Raw genomic sequence first — 18,444 nt, 5'->3', positions numbered from 1 at the left:
TTTCTTTTCTATATACACATGAAATCAAATACACGGCTTCGGTTTCAGGAAAAACAAGAAACACCTTTTATTTATGTGTGGGTTTAATGCTGCCAAAACCCCCAGCTCACTTAGTTACCTAAAGAGGATGAAAGTCAAGACTCGGGAAGATTAATGTTTGAAAGTTCCTCAGCTATCAAATATCACCTGATAACCCGTGCCTTTTGCACATAGCTCTGACATCTAATCACATCTTTCATTTGCTTTTCTCCCCCAGCAGAAGGAGCTTATTACACATTCATGTCAAAGCCATTTTTCCCTCCGTCCTTCCTTCTTCCTGTCCTTTGTTTTCTTTCTGTCATCTTCTAAGATCCTGGGGTCAATGGCCCAAAAGGCATGAATTCATTAGTGAGAGACCAACGTTTTTGGTAGTGATGTCACATGAAAGACTAACTTTTTCTTAATACAATATGGTATGGGGGACAATACCACCTTTGTAATAAAAGAAAATCCAATATAATTAATTACCAAAATGTAAATAGCAGGGTGAATAATCTCTGTAATATCATATGATGTTCTGCTTAGCAGAACTGGATGGAATTCCTTACTGCAAAGGAGAGAGAGAGAGAGAGAGAGAGAGAGAGAGAGAGAGAGAGAGAGAGAGAGAGAGAGAGAGAGAGAGATTTTGTAGTTCATTATCTAATATGCAGCTGACACCATCTATGAGGAAAACAGAGCGAGATGACTCCAGAGGAGCAAGACTGGAGTTTATTCTGCCAGAATTAACATGCGTACAACGTTAAACACTCTTGGTAGTTGCTGGGAAACAAACTGGAGTGGCTGCATTGTCCTCTGCCTGTTTAAAGCCACCATCTACTGAAACTTTCCTCTTTGCTTTCCTTTGATTCAGGGGGAGCCCTGCAAAGGTGACACCTTCTATCATGATAAACCGGAGGCACTGAAGACGTACATGAATATGACAAGGGAAATATCCTCTGGGAGTTACAGAGTATCCCAGTGATCTCTGCATTGACAGTGTGTGTGTGTGTGGTGTGTGTGTGTGTGTGTGTGAGAGAGAGAGAGAGAGAGAGAGAGAGAGAGAGAGAGAGAGAGAGAGAGAGAGAGAGAGAGATATTCAGCCAATGGCCTTTGAGAGGCTGGATGGGCCAGGTTGGGCACGACTTTGGGTACCCAAAACCCTGCGGGAGCCCCAGCTCGGTTTCTTTCCCTTGCTGGCCACACCTAGAAGTTGGATTCTGTTCCTGTTTCCTCGTTGTGATCTGTGAGTTACCTTTCAATAAAGAACACCTTAGTATACGCTATTCAGAGGTAGCGTGGGATCATTTGATCCGCACCCCACATCTGACACGTTCACCTTCGTGTGTGTGAGAGAGTATTTGCACGCGCGTGTGCATGTGTGTGTTCTCCCTCCAGCCCTCTCATCCTCTTTTCACCTAAGCCATGTTTTTGTTGTTGTTGTTTCAAGACAGGGTTTCTCTGTGTAACAGTCCTAGCAGTCTTGGAACTAGCTCTTGTAGACCAGGCTGGCCTTGAACTCACAGAGATCCACCGGCTTCTGCCTCTGCCTCCGGACTGCTGGGATTAAAGGCGTGCACCACCCCTGCCCAGCTCCAAGTCATGGTTTTGCATTAACCCTTGGCAGTATATTAATTATTTCAGCTCACATCTAAAGCTGTCTTTTGTGGGTGCTCATCTCCAAGGGAAAGAAATAAGGCTTCTCTTTCTTTCACATTCTCCTGTTTTCATCCTAAAAGCAAAGTGCCTATCTCTTACATTTGGGGAGAAAGCATCTTTAATGGACTGCAAAAAATACTAAGACAAAATGAAAATTTGTCCCCTCCATAATCTATCCAGGGTTCTAGGTTTTAGTTACTACTATGCTCTTCTATATTTAGAAAGAAGCACAACTTCTCTTTGTACCAGCAAACAGGGGTAGCACCTTTTCCCTGTTTACACCGTGTTTTGTTCAAGAATGGAGATGGTTACAACATGCCTGGAATGAGTTTGAAGGACAACGGGTGATGAAGCGATTGGGTTTGTGAGGGGCGGCCGCATTCCCAGAATCCAATCACTTACCCTCCATCCTTGGAATACAGCTCTCCAGGGGAGTCTTTTCCTTGGAGCCATCCTTCCTTTACCTCATACAGTCAGCAGGTGCTCCCAAAGCCACGGTTGCACCCTTTACATCCCCACAGAGCGCCATGTTTTCACAAATTAAAACGTAGCATCTGTGTCTCTGTGTGTGTCTGTGTGTGCACACCTGCAAATAAATCTCCGTTTGTAAGAGAGAGGGGATTGTTTTTAAAGAAAAGGAAAAAGAAACTGGAGAGTTTTGCATTTTCTTGGTGTTTTTTTTTTCTTTTTGTATTTATGCAGAGCATTTTAGGGTTTCAGTCTCAACAAAACACTAGTAAAACAAAGAATCTAGTAAAATATTTGTGCATGTACTGCTAAACAATTCTAGCAATTTTATTAAGCAATACCTTTATTATTTTTTTTAATATTCTTAACAGACTGGAACAAAACATTTTATTCAAAACAAAATATGCATACTGTACGCATGTCGCAGGGCTAAGCATGATGCAGAGGGTAGAATCTGAACGAAAACAGGTGCCCCGAGGTGTTTAATAGCTCTAAAGTTAACAACTAAATTTTGTTCACTAAGAGGACCTTGTCTATGGATTTCCTTCGTCTCTCAGCCACACAGCAAACTTACCCGAAGTGCACTTCCCAAGTGTAGTTAGAGAATAGGAAGGAATGTGAAGTGTCTTTTTAAAATTATTTGTTTTGTTTGTTTGTTTTGTAAAAACAGCCCTTATTGACTTTTCCTTCCACTGGCCCTACTGTAAACCCATACAAGCCTTTTTAGAAAGCAAATTCATATACACTCAGCAGGTGAAATGTTCCCACAAAGGAAAAAGAAATACAAACAGTGATTGGACTTATTTTTCTCAGCCGCCTAGAGCTTGCTGGAGTGAGGACGCTTTGCACGGTAGTAAAAATGGCTGATTGGTTGTTTTCAAAAGGAGAGTTTCCTCTGTGACAATGCAGCGCTGTATACATTTTATACCTGGAGGAAACTGGAACCTTATGCAGGGCGATACTGGGATAAAATGGTACATATTCTGTATTCTAGATCCCTTCCACCACGATAAAGTAGGAACAGAAGTCTGCATTTGTGTTCTTGGTCTCTGCTCCCATTAGTTGGAGGCAAGTGCCCTGTGTTCAAGGAGGGGCTGCTTGCTGGCCGTGAGCCGTGGGCCATGGACCGCCGACCGCTCCTGTCTGCTCCACCAGGAAGAAAGAACTGGGGATGGGCACGGGAGCGACTCGGTTCACCGGAGCGTGTTTCACTCTGTTAGTGTGATTTTATTTTCCCCCACATAAAACCTGTGAGCTGCCTGACTCTCTGCACTGTTGGATCATCCAGAGGGACCCTAGGCCCTGGCTCCCTCTGCTCAGGCTTGTGCGAGAGACACACACCCACCATGCGAGACACACAGACAGAAGCAAGCGGATGTTGTCTGCTTGGGGACAGAAGGCGAGGGCCAGAAGGGCCTGCAGGGCGTGGCGTCCATGGGTTGGAAGGAGGCTTAGGGAATTTTTTTATTTTTTGTTTTCTTTTTTGTCTTTTTTTGTTGATTTTTAATTCTTTTTTGTTGTTTTTTTTGTTTGTTTTTGTTTTATGTTTTTTGTTTTTGTTTTTTATTTTTTTGCTACACCGTGAGGTTATAGCGGTCATTCCTCTATTAGAAACTGACAGGACGTAGACAGAAGTATCTGGTGGACACACAATGACTAGAAATAGATAGACAGTAGAGAGACTTAAGTTCACCCACAAAGAAATCCTGCATTAACAAGTGCAGAGAAATGAAATAAAATCAAATAAACGGAAAATAAATTCAAATCGAACCGAAAGAAAAGAAAGAAGAAAAAGAAATAACAACAACAACAACAACAAAATAAAAACCTCCAAACGTTAAAACACAGTGTATAAAATGGTGTGAGAAACTGAGTCACTGGCAGCCTCTTAGTCGGTAAAAAGCTGCAGCTGTGTCCTTGTTGGGAATCGGGCCCATCTTGTTGAATGTTACCCACAGGTCTTGCGGGAAGTCCGAGGGTAAAGCACCCGGGTGGGTTCAGTTCCCGGGGCAGCAGCGGGTGCACATCCCGGGTGGGTCACCAATGCTTTGCGCGCAAAAGCGTGCACCTGTCCAGCCCTATGCCTTGCGCTTTGCGCTCACGCCCGGTGCGTGCCCCTGCTGCGCTCAGTCCTCCCGGGTGGAGTTGTCCTCGAGCGTGGGGAGGCCTCCCAGGCCCAGCCCGCTGGAGTTCTGCGCTGCGGAGGCCGTGAGCACGGTGTGAAGGAGGATGAGGACGAGAACACACAGCTTGAGCCGGGCAGGGCACAGTCTCGTGGCCGAGGACACTGTGAGCGACCTCCTGGCACAGGAGTCTCTTCTGTCCACGGTTCCTTTGGGTGGGGGTGCAGATTGCTCCTCGTTCCTGATGTCACAGCATTCGGGTTCATCATTGGTTAGGAAGGTTTCGTAGAGCCCTGGGGGAGGAAGAGCAGAGAGGTTAGAGGCCAAGGATGTGGAGGAACGGAGGGGTGGGGGGAATGCAGGGGACAGTCTCATCCCAGGTGTCCTTCAGCCTTCAGGATTGTCCTCCCAAAGTGTGGTGAAGTGTACTTTGGGGTTCCCGCGTGGGAACAGGGTGTGCTGGGTGTTGGCAACATTCTCAGATTGACTATCAGAGTTTCTGGTTCCACGTGGAACCACCAGAGTTTACTCAGCCACCATTCAACCCTTATCAGGAAGGCAGTTACTAACCTAATCCATGCACCAACACCAACAAGCCCTGCTGAGTGAAAGGGCTAATGGGTCAGATGCCAAGTCCCGAAAGACCTGTTTGCCCGGTTTCCCTCCGTGGACCTCATCCTGCCTGTGACCCTAAGAGACTAAGGGCATCTCCGCATCTAACCGGAAGCAGGTCCCCATTGGCTACGCGGTGGATGACTCCAAGTCTTGCTGCTTTAGTAAGTCGGTGTGGACCCTCTAGTATTTCTCCGGCTCCTCCTCTAGTATTTCCATCTATCCTGCAACCTGCAACTTCTAACCAACTGCTTTGATCTCCCCCCCTCCTTTTTCCTTCTAGCTGAGTTCTGATCCTTCCTCTGAAAACACACATTGTGATTTAATCCGCATTTTTGAAAATCTTAGACAAGAGGTGTCGCAGAATTGACTTTTTTTTTTTACGTAAAGTGCTTAGCTCGGTGACTAACAAATATATTGATAATTTTGGCTAATGTTAATCCTAGTGATTAGTCACTGTGTTTCACCGTTTCACCACGGCATTGCGCCCACCTCGTGGAATCCTCGGGAGCACTCGGTGTGAGCCAGGCTGCCCTTCCTTCCACTGATTCCTCGCTTGAGGTCACACTGACATGGTTTACTCTTCAACACGGCCTCCCCTCCCCCCTGTCAATCACAGGTGTTCATTTTCCTGTCAACTTCCACACCCAGCTATCAACCTGAGAGCAGGGACCGAACATCTGCACCATTACTTCCCCACTGTATATCAGAATACCTCAACAAAATAACACAGTTAATGAGCACTGGTTGTATAGGAAACTGTATATAGCACATCTATTCATTTAACGACAAAGACGCTTTTCAATAGATTAGGCTTCAATACGCGTATTGTGATGCTTACAATAGGGCATTTCTTCTTAGGCATTCAAAGGTAAACTTCACCTTCGCCTAGGAAGAATATGGAAAAAAAAAACTGAATTAATGAGATCTGCAGCTCCGACATGTTTATCGTATAATTTCTTTCTTATATCTCAGTGATAGACCAGTCACTTACTGAAGTATACACGGACCGTACCAGATTCGACAATGAAAAGAGGTTATAAAGAGCAACACAAACAAGCCCCCTAAGATGGTTTGACCAGCACTTTAAAACACCAAGCATTGAAACATTCTTCCTAAGGTCACGAAAATAAGAAGTTCTCCCGATGTTACTCAGAAGTTGGTTTCTGATGTAAGCTAAAACCATTATAGACAAAACAACACAGTTAATGTGGGCCCATAAGCCCTTGTTTGGGGTTTCCATACCTCTACTTTCTCTTTTGCCCTCTATCTTGACAATATCACTGGGAGCCACATACACCTTAAAGTTCCAATCACTCCATCGGGCATTTTAGTGAAGGAGAACAGAATTCCTTAAGCAGAAATTCTAAGTGCTTGCTTCTCAAGGGCAACATCGGACTTCGTCCAGACCCAGGAAAGGAGCAGAGGACCCAAGCCTTTGCTCCTACAGCCCTCTGCATTCCCCAGAGCTATTTCTTTATGACCAGCCCTGTGGATTAGCTCTACCCCCGCTACCATCATCACCATCATTACACCATAATCATAATTATCATATCATCACATCATAATCATCATCAAGACGTCATCATCACATCATTATTGTGACATCATCATAATTATCATATCAGAATCGCATCATCACAGCGTAATCATCATCACATGGTTATCATGACATCATCACCATGACATCATCATCACTAAATTATCATAATCACTCTCAATATCACATCATCATATCACCTATCATCATATCATCATCAAGACATCTTCATCACATCATAATCATCATCAAGACATCATCATATCATCACATGGTTATTATGACATCATCATCATCATAATCACTATCATCACAACATTATCATTATATCCTCATCATCACATCATCACCATCATGTCATAATTATCATCACATCATTAATACATCATTATCACATTGTCATCATCACATCATCATCATAATCATCACATCATCATAATTATGACATCATCACCATATCATCATTGTCATCATCATCACATTATCATAACATCATCATTATGTCATCATTGCTACATTATTATCAATATCATCATCATAAAGGGGGAAAAGATACTACTGAACAATTTACATTTTAATGAAGGTAGAAACATAGAATGAATATAATTTGTAGATTTCATTTATAAAGCATTTGAATGAGCTCATGCTTTACATTTTCCTTCTGCATTTGATTTGCTAGTATTTCATATTTTGCTTGTTTATTACAAGTAGGAGTACACAGAGTATGTCTGATAATATGTAGCACAATGGTCATGGGTGTCTGCAGGGAAACAGCTTTTGCTTGACAGGGCTGTTGCACAGGTGGGCTCACAGCAGGTGGGACACAGGTGAGCTCACAGTAGGTGGGACTCAGGTAGGCTCACAGTAGGTGGTACTCAGGTGAGCTCATAGTGGGTGAGACTCAGGTGAACTCACAGCAGGTGGGACTCAGGTAGGCTCACAGCAGTGGGACTTCCACAGTGTGAAGCCACTCTAGATCCCAGCACAGGGGGAGGTGAGGCTGGTGCAGTCCCACCCCATCTAAGGAGGATTGGCAACTGAGAGCTGCTGGGTTCAGCAGAGCAACCTGTGAGAGGTTGCCCCTCCTCCTGGGATGGCCCTGCTCCCATGGATGCCCCTGCTCCTGTGGATGGCCCCATATCCACGCCTGCACTGGTCTCTAACTGAGCTCACTGGGTTTAAAAAAACAGCACACAGAAAGTGAGTGAGTCAGGAGTATGGGGCAAACAAGAGAGGAGGTAATTGGGGTGAATTTAATATAATTCTATCAAATCAAAATACATTATATTCATGTAGGAAATTCTCAAACAATAAAAATTTCAAAAAGAAAAACAAAATGGCTAATGTGGAAGAATTTCTAAACTTTATGAATATAATTTCTTAAAAGTATATTTCTGTCCTATTTTTCTGATGATTGGTGCATAGTGGTGGTTTCTGTTGTTGGGATAGTTCCATTTAAATTGGCTTATGTTGTAGGAAGGTTTTTATTTATGGGTTTCAAACTCCAAATTTATCCACATTGTTTCCTTGCTGTTACTGTGTTGGTTTTGTTCTTCTGTCTTGCCCTTGGTGAGACTTGAAGTGCTTCTTTAATTTTCATTGTGTTATTAAAGGTGAACTCTCGCCCTTACCATGCGTTATTCTTTTCCTAATGCAGTAATTTCCTATTTGTGTTGTTTTAATTTGTTTGATATATTTTAAGAAATACACTTGTCATTCATTCAAACTTCTATTTGTATTAAGTACAATGGTTTTCTTATGAAGTATGGTCTTTACAAGTGTGCCATGTGTCTTGTCACTGAACCCCTTTAATCAAGTGTTAGCAAGATTACATGATCTACAGTCATGATTAGCATCTGTTTAGATAAACTTTTGTCTGCTCAGAAAACTATCATCTGAGGAATATGTAGCTTATAGAGGCTCCTGGCTAGTGTTCTCAATATATTTTATGCATGCATATACACTTATAAATATTATAATATGTTGGTCTCCTTAGCATTTTTATGTCTTGTGAGTAGTTACAAAAATTCATCCACATTTATGTTTTCCGGGATATTCACTACCAACCAAGAAGACTGGTACTCCGACCGTACAACTGTGTTACCTTTGTTGAGGTTTTTGTCTTATGATCCTTCCTGTGGCTTTGAGTCCACTTTGTTTACTATGAATGTTTCCTCTAAAACCCTTAGCAGATGTGCCTTTGTGTCTTATTTCACTTTCTATTCTCTCTCCGTACTTTTCTCTATTTTGTGCTCCATACCCCAGAGTCTCACACTGACTGAAGAACTAAGATCCCTTTCTGTTTGCCAGGTCTCTGGTACTCTCTGCTCTCATCACCATGCAACACGACTTCTAAGCATTTTAATATTTTAATCACCGTTCTCTCTTCTATAATTTATTGTGTGAGCATACTGAAAGATACATTGTTCATAACTTTAGAAGTGCATGCTGTTATTATTTTATCAGACCCTTGCCGCTAATTGTTGGATTAAAGAGCACAATAACTGATGGGCAAGCTGACGAGGGTTTCTCTACTGAGACATTGTCTGACCATGCAGCCCAGCCTGGCCTGGATGCCAAGGTTCTCCTGCCTCAGCCTGCCCGATGTGAGGACAGGTGAGCGTGACTACACCAACCTATGTTTCAAATCTATTTATTTCCCATTATCAACATTTTATGAACACCCTTTGGGTAATTTTAATGGCATTCACACATCACCTATACGCCATGATTTCTGCTTAGTTCTTGATGTAGAGATGACTTGGCTGGACTCAGCATCAGCAGCAGTGTTGCAGGCACAGACGCAGTTAGACCCCATCCATGAGTTCTCCTGGCAGAAGCCCTGGGCTCTTCTGCAGTCTTAACTTCAAATCCTCTGGACTATCTCATCTGCCCTTTTTCCTTCCACTTGCTATTTTTAAGCGTCTAAGTTTTAATAACGAACCACTTTCCCAGACTTCGTTACTTCTTTAAGTTTTTAATTTAGATTCAGTAGAATTTAGAGACAGATAAAGGTAGAATGTTGGCTCTAACTCGTTAGCTTGAGCCAGGAGTCACACTAACATTTAAAAGCAACGACATACTCTTTACTAAGACATTTTTTGGCCATTATAAAAATCCTAACTTAATGTTTCAGAAAATGGCTTTGAAAATTGGTATTTTGACATTAATATTTCATGTTTACTACAATAGTCATCTGCATGAATGTCACCAGTTTCTTTTAAGCTACTGAAGTATTTAAATTGTAAGTCTTTCTTACAAAAAGTAAGAACTAAAATCTATAGAGAATTTTCTACTTTTCAGGAGCCATTTTATAAGTGAGAAAGAAAACAGTATAACACGAGTTTCATCTTCACTGTATTGGCCATATGAAAAATAATGTTAGATTTTGAATATTTAAATGTTTATCATTTTTAATCTGTCTTTATAAGCAAGGTCAAACTTTAGTAAAGAAGTTATGCATTGAAAGTGGGCAGATCCAGAGAGGGAGGCAAGGGCAGGTGAATCAGCTTTATAATGCTGAAAAATAAAAGTGGTATCACCACACACAGCTGGGTTAGCAGAGCTGGCTTTTCCCTAATGGGCCATGTGGAGAACGCTCGCTACCATTCCCTTCCACCTTAGCACTCTAAGCACACAGCGAGGTAAAACTGTCTGCAAAGGAGAAGCAGAGATGTCTTCAATGAGAGAAGGGACTGAGGCAAACTTGGATAGTTGAACTCTTTGAGTCAGAAAATACCTGGGCATAGCCCACTAGCAAAAGGAAATGCAAGACAGCCAGACTTTCAGACTAGCAGCCTCCTCGACACCCAGGAATTACACCAGCCACAGATGGGAATATTCGGAGACTACTTCACCTGTATTGAAAGTGTAGAAACATTTTCCCGAATATTGTTCCCCCAAACAATACAGTGGACTTTACATCAGACTAGGTACGATCACTCTTTGGAGATGACGTCAGTAGAGGGCAGGATAAGCATAGGATACATGGGATGGTTGGTCCCTTGAGTTCCATACAGGCTTGAGCAGCCACAGATGGTGGGAGTCCTGGGTCTAATCTTTGTATGGAATGAGACTGAACTTTCATCATAAAGAAATGGGACGCACCCTCTTAAGAAAGTCCCACACGGACCGGATTGCCCCAAGGCCACGGAGAGCCGAGTGTTCGCTGCACATTAGATTATCTACAGATTGCCTCTAAAATGTAAATGGTACCCAACGAAATTAAAATCAAAGATCCACATTAGGAAGCCAGAAATGTTATACAGAGATTTCACTTATTCATTAAGACCACAACTAAGTTCAAGAATAAACTGGGCATTGAAACATCGCCTTGAAGCTAAGCAGAGAACTCTCAGGTTTTCCAGCATTTTACCAGAATAAAAAGACAGTATGCAGCCAGAGAGGTACAGTCTAAACAGAAACCGGTGTGTGCTGCTAAATATCACGTTTCACATTTTCATTTTCCCCAGAGTCGTCACGCCGATGCTTTTTAATTATGAAAAACGTATCTGAGAAAACAAAAAAAATTGGACTGAGAGAATGTATACCCACCAAATACATCATTTATTTCTTTGACCCACCCATAATGACTCTTTGATGGGCTGCCCAGGACTGCTTGATGGTGTGGGGTCGTTGTGTACAGGAAAACCACAAAGGTTCCTGAAGAAGTGAGCGCGTGTACTAAACCTTAGGGTCATGTGGGTCACCTGGAAGGGCTCCTATCCTTCCCTGCTCTGCTAAGTGACCCTCTACTCCATGACCAGAGGCCCCTAGCAGAGACAGTGACAGTCACTGAGGAAGGGAAGAAAAATGGCGTTTCCTTTCTCTTCCGCGGTTATGGCAGAAGGTTCTTGCAGAACGCTGCTTTCCTCTCAGGCTGCCTAGCACCCACGCATTCCAGGAAGACTGGAAGATCTTGGATTTGTCTGAAGATGTTCCCGTGTCTTCTTGCTGTGGGTTCTGGACCCTGAGGTGCATAGTCAAACTGTCCATTACTCAAAAAGGAAGCGAGCACCCTTTGCGAGAGCATCGCCTGTTGCGTTCTCTTTCTGTTTATTCTCATCTATTTTCTCTGGCAAATGGCACGTATCACATATTGTAAATCAGTTTGGCCCACAGTGCTTTTTAAACTGGAATTTCCCCAACGCTGGGACTCTGCGAAGGAAATATTCTTGAAAACAGGAAACTGTAGGAAGAATCGCTCAGCTGCTGCGGCTCAAACAGGGAGCTGTGATGGAAGAGACAGCTTTGCTGATGCTTTGATCCATCCCCGTACTTACTGCACAGGCAACATTTCCTGCCTTGTTTTCTGAAAGAAAACCAGACTCTCCGTGTAACCACAGAACACACCCACACCTCCTCCAGGTCTATACACACTCAGTCACACACTGACACACGGTCATTGTTCCATGACATTCAAATACCTTGTAAATAGGCTTGGGTTTCAGATATTTGCTTTATTGAGTAAGAGAAATTATTTTCATCATCTCTTTCAGTTTTTGAAATGTTAAACGTTTAAAATAAACAGTTGAGATTTTAAGAAACCAATGTTAAAACTCAAGTCGGTTAGACCCTAACTTAGAAAAATTATACCACTTGGGATCTATTAAAATAAAATACATTATAGTAGTTTATAGGCTAAGCCAAAAAAAAAAAAAATCAGAGTCAATATGTCAGTACCAGTCAGGTCTAATGCTGCGGCACAATGACAGGACTCTAGCCTAGCGTGTGTAAAGTCCTGGGCTTGCTCCCAGTGCCGCCAAAACCAAAGAAGAAAATAGAGCCAATATATAATTTAACCAAAACAGCAATAACAAAACCAAACAAAACCAAACTCTAGAATAATTAGCTGCCCTTTTTAAATTTGAATTGATTTGGCTCCCAGTAGTTTTTTTCCCACTTATTTATTTATTTAGATGTAGATGAGTTGTTTTTTTTTTTTTTTTTTTTTTTTTTTTTTTTTGCCTGCTTGTACATCCATGATAACATATGTGTTCCTGAAGCCCTCCTAAGCCAGGAAAGGGCATAGGATTTCTCCTGAAATGGAGTTATTGACAGGTTGTGAGCCATCACGTGGATGTTGGGAATTGAACTCTGATGTGGGAGTCCCCTCTGTGTGCTGTGATTACCACTAATGAACAAAGAAACTGCCTTGGCCTATTGTTAGGGGAGAACTTAGGTAGGCAGGGAGGACTGGACTGAATGCTGGGAGAAAGAAGAGAGGAATCAGGGATGCCATGAATCTGCCACTGGAGATAGACATGCTGAAATTTTGCTGATAGGCCACGAACGACCTCGTGGTGATATACAGATTAATAGAAATAGGTTAAATTGATATGTAAGAGTTAGCCAATAAGAAGCTAGAGCTAATGGGTCAAGCAGTGATTTAATTAATACAGTTTCTGTGTGATTATTTCAGTTCTGGGTGGCCCAGACGAACAAGCGGTTCCTTGCAACAGAACGTAGGTCCTCGGGAAGAGCAGACAGTGCTCTTAGCTGATGAGCCACCTCTCATCGGTCTGACATAGTTTTAACACTTATAGTGGTGCTTTTGAGTGAAAATGTCGTAAGATAAGGCAGTATTTCCAGAGAAGAATCAAAAACTCTTTGGAAGTGTTGCCTATTTGCAAGAAACAAGGGGGGCTTACTGTGATGGAGGGGTGATTTCTTGGAAAAGGCTCTTACTCAAGTATCCTTGCCTGGAAACTAAAGTTGCTGTCTGAATCACACGTTCTCCACTGCGGAGCTGGGGACATTTATTTCAGATTCTGACAGGCCAGTAGCCACCTGGAACATCTCAGCTGGAATAGTAATTCTCACCCCCTTAGTGACAGTGCAAGGAAGAGTAATGGCACCAATGATGCTCTGCATCCGTAGACATCCTACATCACCTTTCTGTTTCGTGCCCAGCTACTTCCTCTAAGGCCTTGTCCGGGAGATCACTGAGGACACAGCACCTACAAAGCTGTAGCACAAAGGAGTTGGAAAATGCTCACCAACTGGCCAAGGGCCGAAATTAAAGTGATAATTCAATATCAGGAAATCCTTATTCTTAAAAAATAGTATCCACTATCCCTTTACAAGTCTTGAGTTTTAGATTATCTGTCCTTTCAAACAACAAATCAAACCCTTCCTGAAATAGCTTCAATAATTGTCTTTCTTCAGAATGCTGCCTTTCTCCAGAATGCTCCCCAGCAAATGCAAACAAACATCAAAAACCCCAGGAAATGCTGGAAGTTCTATAAAACTGGTAAACGTGCCTAGGTGATGATGGGGACAGATAGAGAGAGGGGTGGGGACAGGACAGGAGAGAGATGCTTACTCGCTGAATTAAGAACCAGACACTAAGCCAGGCATGGTATCACATATCTAACTCCAGCACTAAGAGACTGAGGTAGGAGTGTTCCCAATGGTTTGAAAATGGTCTGGGTTACATAGTGAGTCCCTGTGTAAGGAAAAGCATTGGTGTGTGTGTGTGTGTGTGTGTGTGTGTGTGTGTGTCTGTGTCTGTATGTGTGTGTGTGTAAAGAATTAGGCATGAAAAGATAATGTGAAAAATAAAAAATAACCATGTAAAACACTCATATTTAAGAAACCGAGACAGGTGATGGGGTGGAAATGTTGCTTCGTGACTGAGAGATGTAGTTATAAGGTCAAGTTCATGTGGGAGGAAGCTGCTTGTGAGGTGGGGGCGGGGGGATTTGCCAACTTTCTGAGATCCTGGGAGTAGCCATCAAGGAGTAGAAGATTTTTATGCTTTCGTCCTTCTCCAATTCATGGAATTCATGTTAAGAAGATAAATAAATGCCTCGATATAAGTAGGCACACACATTCACCAAAGCATTTACATACAGTGAGAAATGAGGGTGAAAAGTCTTCAATGAATAAAAAGACGTGTGTCATGCCTATGTTTGATGCCCTTCTATACCGCATTAAATTCTGCTTAGAATCACATTCAGAGATTCAGGTGTGACCCATAGTGATGTATGTTAACGACACATGGTAGAAAAGACACTCTTCCTTTTGGCGGTTGTCCTGGATGGTTTTATTTCAAGTTGACCCAAGCTAGAATCACCTGAAAAGACAGAAAGTCAATTGAGAAAATGCCTTTCTTGCCTATAGGGAATTCTCTTAATTAGTAGCTGATGGGGAAGGGCCTGGCCCATTGTGGGTAATGTTATCCTTGGACTGGTTGTCCTGGGTGTTATAAGAAAGCAGGATGAGCAAGTCATGAGGAACAAATCACAAGGCAGCACTCCTCCAATGGCCTCTGATCCCTGCCCTGTTTTAGCTCCTGTCCTGACTGCCTTCCATCATGGACTAAGATGTGGAAGTGAAGCCATATGAATACTTTCCTCTCCTTTTGGTCATGGTGTTTCATGACACCGATAGCAACCCTAACTAGAACCTGGGCTAGAAAAGCCACTGAGTGTTGAAAGTTCAGTAAGCTGTTCTGTAAGAGCTTGGAAGAATTGAATGTTGAGATCAGTGTGGATGATGGTAGCCTGGTTTGAGAAGTTGCAGAGGGAAGCAAAGACTCTACCAGGCCATTTGTGTGAAGAATCTGTGGTGTCAGGTCAAGTGGATCTGAAGTATCAGCTGTGATTAACAAGAGACCAGAACCATTAAGGAAAACCTCTGTTTTTCTGGGACAATGAATGCTGGTAAGCCAGGCCTGAAGAATCAACTGTGGTAAAAGGAGATCAGCATCACTGAGGTGAGATCTAGAAAGTGTTTCCCGAAGGTCAGCACACAGAAGACATGTCCCAGAAGCAACCAAGCTGTTGCACACACAATGGTAACAATTCTTGATAGTGTAAGAACCACTGAGATGGTGCTGGTTTTGAAGGCATGAAGGGGTCGTGGAGAGAAGCTGAGGCTTGGCACTGTGTGGCATGGCTGGGGTCCCAGAAGAGAGCCCAGGAGAGACTAAGCTGAAATTTCAGTGAGGTTGCAGCAAGGAACCCCAGCATCTTTAGAGATGCCCAGTTATGGTGGGATGACCACCAAACCAGTAGTAGCTGTGGAGTGCAGCCAGCTGGAGCCTGGAGGACAAGCTGTGTGTGCTGCAGAGGGCAGAGCTGGAGAAGGGACCCAAGCTTTGCTCAGGAGCTTGCTGAGTGGACCCCAGACATTGGACATTGATATGTTTATATTTTCAGAGCTCAATTTTGCTTTGTTCAGATTGAAAATGGTGTGTTCTGGTTCTCTCTTGAAGAAAACATTAATTTATTTTCTTGTTTTATAGGAGCCCATAGTTGAGAGTTTGAATATTTTAAAGAGATTTTAGGATTTAAAAGTCACTTTGGATTTTTTTTTATTAATTAATTTATTTAATTATTAAAGATTTCTGCCTCTTCCCCGCCACCACCTCCCATTCCCTCCCCCTCCCCCAATCAAGTCTTCCTTCCTCCTCAGCCCAAAGAGCAAGCAGGTTTCTCTGCCCTGTGATTCTAGAGAAGCTAAATAAGAAGGTGAACCCAAAGAAAAACATATAAGCATCCCCCTGAATATTAACCTTCATCAGGCGATGAAAGAAGACAGAGACAGAGACCAACATTGGAGCACTGGACTGAAGTCTCACGATCCAAAGGAGGAGCAGAAGGAGAGTGAGCACGAGCAAGTCACTTTGGATTTTAAAAGACAACGAATTTAAAGTATTTGAAACTGCAAAGACTGTGGGATCCTTGAAGCTTGTAAAATGTTTTATATTGTGATATTGATGCTAATGTGTGATCTTGGGGACCAACAAGAAAGGAAAGGTTATGACTTAGTGGTGATATGTCCGTTTGTCAAGTTGACAGGGATTAGCTCTCCTGCAAGTTTTCTGTCAACTTGGCACAAGCTCGAGTCATCTGAAAGGAGGGAACTTTCACTGAGAAAATGCTTTTACAAGATCCAGCTGTGGGGCATTTTCTTAATTAGTGATTGTTGGGAGAGGGCCCAGCCCACTGTAGGTGGTGTCATCCCTGAGCTGGTGGCCTGGGGTTCTATAAGAAAGCAGGCTAAACAAGCCATGAAGAGCAAGCCAGTAAGCAGCACCCCTCCATGACCTCATTAGCTCCTGCTTCCAGGCTGCTGCCTGTTTGAGTTCATGTTCTGACTTCTTTTAAATCATGAACTAAGATATAGAAGTGTTAGCCAAATGAACTTTTCCTCCTCACATGTTTTTGGTCATGGTATTTCATCACAGCCACAGAAATACTAACTAATACCGTGGGAAACCATGACTAGCACAGCCGTTTCATGCCATTTTGTTTGTTTTTCACTCACCATCAAGGCTCTGAATTCTGGGCCTGGAGAGAGAGGTTCAGTTCATAAAGTCCTTTCCTTACAAATACAACGATTAGAGTTTGACCCCCAGAACCTATGTAAAAAGCTATGTGTTAACCAGAGAGCTTGGGACATGGAAATGGGAGGATACCTGGGGAACCCTGGCCAGCCAGTTTAGTCTACTGGTAAACCTCAGGATAGAGAGCAACTCTGTCTCAAACATGCATGATGACTAGCACATGGGGAATGACACTTGAGATTGTTCCCTGGCCTCCACAGGCATGCATATACACTTGAGTGTGTGTCTGCATACATGTGCAAGCATGTACACACATACATGGGAGGGGGGAGAACTGAATTCTGCTGACTGCCTTAAAGAATGGGAAACTCACTGTGTGATGGTGGTTCATGTCTTTAATCCCAGCATTGGGGAGGCAGAGGCAGGCAGATCTCTGAGTCTGAGGACAGCCAGGGCTTCACAGAGAAACCTTGTCTCAAAAAACAAAACAACAACAAAAAGGAAACTCCTCTAAGTGCTCCTAAAAACCCATCTGCACACTCTTTGACTTTACCCAGGGAATAATTTTGTTACGCTTCTGTGTTGTGAACTAATCTTTTTATATACTGTGAAGATGTGTCACTCAGATTGGTTTAACAAAAAGCTGAACGACCAATAGCTAGGCAAGATTTACAGGGCAGAGAGGATGCTGGGAAGAAGAAGGTGGAGACCATGGTAGAGGATACAGAGCAAGCAACATGGGCATTATAAAGTAAAGGTAACCAAATCACATAAAAGAGCGTAGATTAAGAGATATGGGTTAATTTAAGTTATAAGAGGTAGCTAGAAATAAGCCTAAGCTACCGACTGAGCTTTCCTAATTAATACATTTCTGCATCCTTACCGGGGAGCCAATGGTCCCAACAAAATGTCCGACTACACTTCTGAGCTATAAAACTATACAAAAATATAATTATGGTGCTCTAATACTAGACATTTTCAGCAAAAATCTTATCGAATATGTGAAAATCCAGGAGAAATGAGGCAAAGTATACTTCAAAACCAGAAAAAGAAAATCATGATGAAGAAAAGAATGTTGACACATTTGTTTGTACAAATCACATCCAACGACAGCAAGCCTTTCATTACCAAAGCAGGAAGACAGTTTATTACCCTCTGGAGTCAAACCAGCAGCTAATTGAAAGGATGTCAGGTACTCCAGTTACACAGCCATGTTCCCGTGGCAACAGCAAGCCCAAAGAGCAAAGAATGACTGACTGCCGACCAAGCATAAGACTTGTAACGCCTACAGTTGGCATTCTGGTCAACTTAGAAAGCTAGTTAATTTCTATTCTTACGTTTTCTTGTTTTGCTGAATTTAATGCCTTTACTATCACAGTGCAATAAAAAGTCAAAAATGTCACTGAGTCCCTGTTCTCTCAAGGTAGAGATTTCTCTTTTGCAGTATGACCCTCAGTGAGCTCACCCCATCCTAGACACCCCGATTCTCTACAGTGCATGCAACCAATGGCAAACCTACCTGTTGGAGCTGGGCTGTTGGCTACTCTGACCTCTCAGTTCTGAAACTCTTGATTACTCCCATTATGGGGTTATCCTTGCTTCTGTTTGTGTTAATTGAGGACGCTCATGATTTCAAATAATTGAGACTCCTTCGTGGATAGTACGTTCTCTATTCTCAGGGTAAGTGGAACGGATGGAGGTAGTAAGAATTTCCTTGGTAAGGATTAGGACTG

The 18,444-nt window shown here is 42.7% G+C and overlaps 1 protein-coding gene across 2 annotated transcripts in view; it reads right to left on the bottom strand.

Moving 5' to 3' along the window:
* Positions 1–2,307: 2,307 nt before the first annotated feature.
* Nalf1 (NALCN channel auxiliary factor 1) overlaps positions 2,308–18,444 on the bottom strand; it is a 449,357-nt gene continuing 433,220 nt past the window's right edge. Inside the window, exons 3-4 of one of the 2 annotated variants that reach the window (XM_057752589.1) lie at positions 5,719–5,765; positions 4,419–4,558 (exon numbers count right to left, since the gene is read on the bottom strand). In XM_057752589.1, the coding sequence (XP_057608572.1) occupies positions 5,743–5,765 (23 nt within the window). In that variant the 3' untranslated portion in view covers positions 4,419–4,558; positions 5,719–5,742. Of the gene's footprint in view, positions 4,559–5,718; positions 5,766–18,444 lie in introns of both variants that reach the window. The other variant, XM_057752588.1, reaches the window with a different exon arrangement.

Source organism: Chionomys nivalis, chromosome 20 (assembly GCF_950005125.1).
Source record: "Chionomys nivalis chromosome 20, mChiNiv1.1, whole genome shotgun sequence".
Classification (NCBI taxonomy): Eukaryota; Metazoa; Chordata; class Mammalia; order Rodentia; family Cricetidae; genus Chionomys; species Chionomys nivalis.
This window is presented reverse-complemented; position numbering and strand designations above follow the sequence as displayed.